Consider the following 8,945-nt stretch of genomic DNA (forward strand, 5'->3'; position numbering starts at 1 on the left):
ACTTATGTACACAGTAGTTGTGCGTGTGAGACCATCAGTCTAAATCCTAGTGTGTTCTACAGTTTGAACTCTAGCAGATTGTTACCTCAAACGTCTGTTGTTTGTCGTCATGACATTTCAGCTCCATCACTCCTAATATTCTCGAGGCAGTAATGTTGAGAGATTAAAATCACACCATCCTGCAGACTGTTTTAAATGTTTTAATTGAATCAGCAGCTGATCCTATCATGAGTGACTCATTAACCCCATTAGCAGCCTGTTCCAATAAACAAGTGTACTGAGTCAATACACTTGTATAAGTTATCAGAACACAACACTGACTCCCCTCAAATGAAGGACTGATGTGATAAATCCTACTCTGGGTTCTAAATTCATTCATTGTCATTGTCATAAAAATATACTTTTATATTAGATTTACAGTACAAGACATGGGTCCAGAAAAACTTCAAATTTTCTCAACTAACAAAGGAGCACTGAATGCAATACACTTAAGTATTTGCGTTATTTTCAGCATACTCTTTTATCGTTAACACTCTGAACCAGTAGGTGGCGGCAGTAACGTAGCTTTGAATGGAAACAGCCCGTTGAAATAGGAAGAAGAAGAAGCTGCATAAGGGAAGTGCCGCAGTGTGGTGAGCTCAGTCCTGTGGCGCTGTGCAGATGTCAACCTGGGTTTTTATCAGCTAATCAGAGGAAACATAGTTCGTTGTGTTTTTAACATATATATATATAAATAACGGCACAGAATGGCCACTGGTAAGTCAACTAATCTTTTCCGAATGTGTCAATTTTGTCTGCATGTTTTTGTATAGATCGTGAAAAGTAGGTCGAATAGCATTTCAGCTATAGCTTAGCGGACAACCGCGAGGCCAGAAGCTGGGCTACGTCTATTTCACGGAACATGACTCCTCGTTCCTTGGCCAAACTAAGTTTGTCTTATAGTTGGGTAAACTTTCTTGTAGTGCGGAGTTCAGTTTGTGATTATAATCCACTGCTATTTATCAATGATTGCGCCGCACCGTCAGTACACGGAAATATTGTTACAGACTGAATAGGGCCTTGTGTCTGGTAGCTAACTTAGCTCAAGGTGCCTGCTAGCGAACATGAATGTGTCTTTGTTTATACCCCTGCTATTGTTTACCTCCCAAACAAGAAACATCTTTGCGCTACTTGGACAAATGCAGTTTTAGAGGAAGTTTGCGCGATCTGGACAGTCACTTTTAAAGCAAATTGTAGCGAGAATGGATATCATTTTTAAGCTTCTGGTAGTTTCGTTGCAAGACTTAGTCCAAGCCGAGACTAAATTGACCGCCATTTTTAGTGGGTTGGCGTGGTGACGGGCCCGTTTTCGTGCAGCTGTCCTACTTAAATAACGTCAACCCACTTATGTCTTAAAGCTAGTGTTGTATCCTGAACTGCGTAGTCAGTAGGATCTCCAGCACACTGTTTGGCAAACACGCTTTTCTTCTTCCGGGTAACTGTTTTACAACTGTTAACTTTAATCCACTGCTTTGTTTCTCTTTCAGATTCAGGCTACGGTGGCTCGCAAAGGTAATGTACTAACAAACCTCGCATTTATTTCATGTGTTGTTTTTATATATATATATATATATATATATATATATATATATATATATATACACACAGTTTTTGAACGCACTTCAGACTCTAACTGCTGTTATTATGTCTCTCTAGCTATGGGTCATATAGTGGTCAGCAGAGTGGACAGGTAAGACCATTCCCCAAATTACTATTAGACATTTAGCTGTCAGCGTTAAGTTATAAGTCAACTAACTGGTCTTTCTGTTGAACAGGGTTATGGTCAAGGAAATGGCAGTGGCTCTTATGGGGGACAGAGTTACAGTGGCTATGGACAGCAAGGTGTGACACAAGGTATAGTATGTCCAGTTCAGGCATGTCCAAACTATTCCATAGGGTCCTGTAGCTGTTTTCATTCCAACCAAGGAGGAGCACACCAGGCTGGACTCATTTACTCACCTGGTCTCAGTCTTCAGCTGATAATTAGGTGACCCCTTGATTGGTTGGAACATAAACCTGCAGCCACACAGCCTTTTATTGAATAGTTTTGACATACCTGGTCTAGTTAATTAGAAATTTCCAGAACACCAATTATTTGGCAAATAAACCCTGATCATTGCACTGATGCCTCTCTAATTTGTTAAATCCTCACCCAAAACACGCCCTGTTTATTAGGCCAATTTAACTGTGAGAGTAATGCCTCAATAGGAGAAGGTTTAGTTAATAGTAAACCAAATTAGGTAAACTACACCTCCATAGAAAAGGCAGAAAATGTTTAAGATGCTTTTCAGTTTTGTTTTATTTAAGATGTTTTTGATTGGACTTTTTCCACATTGGACCATAAAAATTACCAGATGAATTCAATTTTTCAATGGTAATTTTTCTGTAAAGAAATTAGATGTTTCTAAATTTTGTAAACTGGCCTTTTGACTCATCTCTGTATTTTGACAGGCGGTTATGGTCAGTCTCAGCAACAGAGCTATGATAGCTATGGCGGACAGGACTCATCTGGGTAAGACACTAACACATTGTTCAGAGACCCTCTTACAGTGAGTGAGTGCTGTGATTTGTCTGTACATCATGATTTGCTGCCGCTCTGTGTCTCTTTAATGACTTTGTTACATATACATCTAAAAATTCTAATGTATGAGAACTTAAGCATCGTACAAAACTATACATCATGTTATACATGTAATAAATCAAGATGCAAATTTTTTTTTTTGTGGAAAACAGACGTGATCGTGATGGAAACCATGAAATCAATTTTGCTATATAGTTTAGTTTCGTTTAAAGGCTGATGTCATTTTCTGATCCACTTTATGGATAACAATTTAGGATTTACAGCTGTTAATCTTACCTGCCTGACAGATGTAAATAAAACCTTGGTGGCTTCAAATATTTGGTATCTCAATTTTGCTAACTAATGACTTTGCTGCTCAAGGTTTGGGGAGAAGTCTTATGGCCAGCAAGCTTCCTATGGTGGCCAGGCACAAGGAGGAGACAACTATGGACAGCAAAGTTCCTATGGTGGCCAGGGACAAGGTGGAGGTGGTGGCGGTGGATATGGAAGATGGAGTGACGGTATGAATAAATGGATTTTAAATAAATATAGGCACTAAACCTACATTTTGTAAGGACGTATGAATGTGACACAAGTTCCTCATTAAATCTTTCTTTTCACCAGGTGAAGGTGGTGGTCAAGGTGGGAGGTTTGGACGTGACCAAGGAGACCGCTCAGAAGGAGGGGGCTACAGAGGCAGAGGCCGTGGCGGTTATGACCGTGGCGGTTATGACCGTGGCGGTTATGACCGCAGTGGTGGATATGACCGTGGTGGCTACGACCGTGGCGGAAGAGGTGGACCTCCTGGTATGGGGTAAGTTGCACAGTGCCACTGCCCCCAAGGTACCTCCTATACACTGAAATATGACAGATGACTTGTTGCCACTGAACACATCATCACCCATAAACTTCATACCATCCACATAGATGATTTTCACCACTCATCTGCTTTGTGCTCCAGATCCTCAAACTGTGTTTTGTTTTTTCCTTTTCTTTTCAAAACCTGGTTCATCCAAAGTTGCCACAGATCATAGGTAATAGTCACTGCCCTTCTGCATTGTGCTCCAGGTTCCCAAACCTTGACAGGTTTTTTTTTTTTTTTTTCAAAACCTGATTCGCCTGAAGTTTTTACACAAGTCTGTTAAATCCACATTGCTGTTGAGATCAAACAATGGGTGCTTACACACAAGTGGTGGTTGGATAGAGGTTAGAGATGAGATGTTTGACCCACTGGGGATCTACTCGTTATCACTGGGTTTCGAAGTAACTGAATGGAGACTGAACATGCTTGCCCAAAAAGGAGTTTTAAAGGCACAAGAGACCTGGTCATGCCAACCATATTATCCCAGACCTGGTGACATGTTTTGTCCCAACAGTCAACAATTTTTCCATAAACCTTTTTTTTTTTGTTGTTGTTGTTTTGTTTTTTTGTTTTGAGGAGAAAAGAACTCGACCTAAAACAGATGTTTCTGTAAGGTAAACAGTGCTGCAACACATCAAGATGTGAGAAAATGCTTTCTTAGGCACAGAAAACAGGAAGAACTCCTAACGCATGCTATGATAAAACTAGTGCTTTGGTACGATATAAAAGCTCCACACGTTGGTCCACCAGGGTAACATTGTGAAGCCGACTGGCACAATAGACTCTTGTCTACTGTATATTTGTTGTACACTATCTATAGTATAATTAATTTATATATATCCTTAGACCAAGGAAGTCTCTATAATTCAGACGAGAGCCAGTCTGTCACATTTTGTCATTTGACCTTGATCCAAACATGGAGTGGGGAATTTTTGCTGTGCTTCCATATTATTATCATTATTATCAAAATTAGAGTTAAATCTCCAGCAGCCATGCTTTTTCAATTATCAGAAACCCAGCCTTGGTGTGGTTTTTTTTTTGTTTGTTTTTTTGTGCTCTGAGGATCACATAATGGTTTTTGAACAATGGAAACTACACTGAAATGATGCCTTTAGACCTGGAGCCCACATCTTCAGCTGCTTCGCATTCAACAGGTTTCATTCAACTGTTGTATATTTGACAATGGCCAAGATGTGTGTTGTGTTAACATGGATCTACATTTTATACTACAGGTATTCAGAGTGATTGAACTAAAACTTGGACCTCATTTAATGGATCTCATAAATGCACTCAGTGGAAGATTGCTTATCAGTTACTACACCCCTTTCACACCAATTTGGCCTGTCATGTTTTTTAAAAAGCAAGTTCAGCTGGTTTTCCAGCTCCTGGTAGCCAATCCGGTCATGTAAAAAGAAAAATTACCAAATTCTCTGTAAATGGTGAGCCACTGACATGTAATATTGTCTTCACTCGTCTACCTGATTGTTCAGTCAGAGCTGCCTAGTCGTCTGTCCATTGATCTCTAATGTCAAAGACTAACGCATTCCTCGTGTGAGACATTTCCACCATAGTCGCACACGCTGGCAGGAGTGCATACTGATGGGGATGTAGGGGAGCTTTGAGCTCTCAGTTGGGACAAAGGAAAAGCCATCATATCTCCAATTTTTCCTCTGCAGAGGTGGTGACCGTGGTGGCTACAAAAATTACGGTGGTAAGTGACGAGCATCAGAACTGTGTCGGTGGGGGAGGAAAGAACTTGAGTTAGCAAAAGAGAGGGGGATTAAAAAAAAGAAAAAGAAAAAACACTCAATGAATGCCACCAATTTCATGTCCAGATCCCAAAGGACTCCACCTATAATTCTTAGCAGGTATTCTCATAAGTGACTTCAGATATGGTAAAGATCATGGAGCCTGAGTTGTAAAATAGTGGTATTGTTGCATGAAGACGAGGGCTGATTGTAAATGACAGAGGTGTTCCCAGGACGAAGAAGGAAATCTTTCTAAAACTGGAGACATTTTGGTGGTTTTCTTCTCTGGTGTAAGCTCAAAAAAAAAAAGAACAACTCTTTTCTTGTTGCAAGGTGTTGGTATGTGGCGCAACGGTATGAAAACACCCATCAGAGAGCTGTAAACATGGACATTTGTTTAATTTTCTTTATCATTATGCATTGATAGGGATGAAGTTAATAATTATTTGTGTGAAACCGTGCAGACAGTTTAAGATTTCTTGCTCAAGCGTTGTCTTCCATCCTCTCCTCTGTTTTACAGGCTCTCGAGACTACGGCTCAAGGGATGAACCAGGTGAAACTCTTTGATCATTACAAGATTTAAATAAATATCATTTTCGTGAAATGTTTTTCTTCTGTGAGATGAACACAGTAAATCCTCACTGGGTGATCATCCATGGTAGCATCACTGACGTCTTCTCTCCATTGATTTCTTCCACAGCCGGTGAGCAGGACAACTCTGACAACAACACAATCTTTGTCCAGGGACTGGGAGAAGATGCCACAGTTAAGGAAGTCGGTGACTACTTCAAGCAAATTGGTATCATAAAGGTACTGAGTCAGTCTCTTTGTAAATTCCGTGGTAATATGCATCCTAATGAGTGGAGACTGAATGCTTCTGTAGTTTGTAACTTTAATGTGACATTTGGTATTTTTGAAGCAAATCACTGAAGTCTAAATGAAAATGAGGCACCTGATGCTATTTGATTTTGGTTTGTGTTCTATGCTATGTATTCATTTTGTGCTTTTTAGGTAAACAAGAAGACTGGCCAGCCAATGATCAACATCTACTCTGACAAGGCCACCGGTCTGCCAAAGGGGGAAGCTACAGTGTCCTTTGATGACCCGCCCTCTGCCAAAGCTGCTATTGATTGGTTTGATGGTAAGAGCGCTGGTGTTTCTTTGAAGTCCTCGTCGTACTTTTGTACTCAAATCACTGTGTCCCTGTAACGGCTTTGTTGTCTTCTTTTTTTTTTTTTTTTTTTTTTCAGGCAAGGAGTTCAATGGAAAGCCCATCAAAGTATCATTTGCCACTCGCAGAGCTGAGTTCACACAGAGAGGTGGAAGAGGAGGGCGAGGAGGTGGGTATTGATTAATCTGGCCCACGGCTCAAATGGCAAATTCTGCAAATACTTGTGTGAAAGTTTTTGACCCATTGTGTTGTCCTGTTAGGTTTCAGAGGTCGTGGTGGTGGTGGAGGACCTAACTTTGATGTTAAGGGAGGAGACTGGCCCTGCCCCAATAGGTTTGTATATTTCATGCCCCCACCCCCCCCTTAAAAAAATTTGTTACTAATATGCAGCTGCAGGGGTTCGTTAAGTAGATTTTTATGTATAAAAATCGTATTTTCCTCTGTCCTCAGCTCTTGTGGCAACATGAATTTTGCACGGCGGCAAGAGTGTAACAAGTGTGGTGCACCCAAACCAGGAGATGCCGGATTTGGAGGTGGAGGTGAGTGTTTACTGTTGTGTTTTTAAAAACATAGGATTGAAAGTAATGGAATATTGTTTTTTAAAAATAAGTTTACCAAAAAAGCTGCTAGTTGTAGGCATCTTGGAGACTGTATATATCTCCCCCTTGTTATTTTACTGACATCCCTGTGACTGTTGGCAGATCGTGGAAGCAGAGGCGGTTATGGGGGCGACAGAGGTGGTGGCTTCAGAGGCCGTGGAGGATTCCGTGGGGGAGACCGTGGAGGCTATGGAGGAGGTGGAGGAGGATTTGGTGGGGGCTACAAAATGGGAGGAAGGTTGGTGAATTCTTTATTTTTACATGCAAGCTGACCTTGTGTAAGATGATCCTTATTTGATCTGTGGCTCTCTGCTGATGTAGTTTCATTATATCACCAGAAGATGGCGTAGTCTGCCTGAGATTATTCCAATTCTGAATCATGCTGAGCCCCAGTTTCATGTACATCTTTATACTCTGTTTGCAGGGATTATACAAGAAACCAACATTGTTGCTGTTAGACATTAAAGCTACTGTTAAACAGAGACACAACCACAATTTATTTTCCCCAGCTGAGAAGTTGCTCAGTTTCCTTTGTGTGCACTCAAAACAATGTTATTTATTGTGAGTACTGACTGAGTTGATCATACGTCATTTTGACTTTGCCTTTGAGTATTAGGAGCATCCTGACATTAAAGGCTCATCTCAAAATCAACATTTTTTTTTAAATCATGACCCAGTTACTCATATAATCCAGATGTTTTTCTGAGCAGTTTCATGTTGGAACTATTTTCTTTTTACTGAACTACACCAACCAACAGTATCACTGCAGAAGGAAGCGTGCTTCTAGTCAAGGGCAAGAGGCTTGTGACAGTGAGGGATTTAAACATTAATGGCATCCTCTTTGGCTGAGCTGTAACTTTAGCTAACAGTATCGATTGGCTATAATAAGCTAGTCTCCAGCAATGTGAGACTAGGGTCAGGGGAGTACATGCATGCTTCCTTTTGTGTGCATCTACTCTCCTAGATGCCTGCACAGTATGAAAAACAATGTCCTTTCAAAGCTCTTCAAAATCACCGTCCTACCACTGAATCAAGAGACCCAATTTAAGTTACTGCTTATTAAGAAGCCAAGTAGTGAAGTGTCTGGTTTCTTAATATTCATGCTACCCTCCACTTGGTGTGTGTGTGTGTATGCCCCTTGAGCGTCTTGTAGATTTGAATATTTTGATGTATTGCCACTCGCTGAAGGTGAAGTGCTGCATTAAACGAAGGACAGTCATTTTATTGAAAGCAAATGTTATCCATTTGGTGATTTAAAGGGCAAAAGATTGACACCATATTTCACCCTTGTCTTCGTCTTTCAGATCTTAGCTGTTAATTCAATGACAGAAGTGTGTGTGGGGTTTTTTTTTGTTTGTTTTGTTTTTTTTTTTAAATCCGGCAGATAAAGGACATCTTTGTCTTTTCCCCACAGAGGTGATCGTAGAGATGACAGAAGAGACCGGCCATACTAAATGTTGAGCAGATGGAAACCATTCCACCCCTGGAGTTCGCCGTGAATGGAGGGTTTAGTTTTGGGGGTAAGGGAGCGGGGAAGGGGATGGATCAGACATTCTGATTTGTGTACTTTTTCTTTCTGTAGCCAGTGCATCCCAACTATTACTGCTCATGTGCGAGTGAGGGAAGGCTGTGTTGAGCTACTGTGATGGGACTTTTGGGCTGGTTAGCATGTGGTCAAATGTTTGTTTTGATTTATTTTTTGTTTTGTTTTTATTTCTTTGTACATCCTTTTTAATTTTCTCAGATTCTAGTAGGTGTTTTTGTGAGTTAGGCTTCCTACCATTGTTTTGTATGAACGGAATAAAATGTTTTACTTGGGTTGTTTATTTGTTTTTGTTTTTTGGGGGCGGGTTCTGTTTCCAAAATGATATTAAAAACTGATCTTTTCTCTGTGCTTTGCCTGAGTTTGTACCTATCATTTGCAATACTGAAGACAGTTTATCCAGACGTACATTAAAAGCTCTGT

At 40.5% G+C, this 8,945-nt stretch overlaps 1 protein-coding gene across 1 annotated transcript; it reads left to right on the forward strand.

Annotated features, from left to right (window-relative positions):
- The first annotated feature begins 621 nt into the window (after nt 1-621).
- On the forward strand, nt 622-8,873 carry taf15 (TAF15 RNA polymerase II, TATA box binding protein (TBP)-associated factor). The gene is made up of 16 exons (XM_041940411.1): nt 622-756; nt 1,527-1,551; nt 1,696-1,729; nt 1,815-1,893; nt 2,491-2,551; nt 2,981-3,120; nt 3,224-3,413; nt 5,138-5,172; nt 5,730-5,762; nt 5,910-6,019; nt 6,221-6,350; nt 6,460-6,549; nt 6,641-6,713; nt 6,831-6,919; nt 7,082-7,217; nt 8,394-8,873. Exons 1-16 carry the CDS (start codon nt 747-749, stop codon nt 8,431-8,433), a joined length of 1,275 nt encoding a protein of 424 aa, XP_041796345.1. The 5' UTR covers nt 622-746; the 3' UTR covers nt 8,434-8,873.
- Nucleotides 8,874-8,945: the final 72 nt, after the last annotated feature.

This window comes from Chelmon rostratus, chromosome 7 (genome assembly GCF_017976325.1).
Source record: "Chelmon rostratus isolate fCheRos1 chromosome 7, fCheRos1.pri, whole genome shotgun sequence".
Lineage (NCBI taxonomy): Eukaryota > Metazoa > Chordata > Actinopteri > Chaetodontiformes > Chaetodontidae > Chelmon > Chelmon rostratus.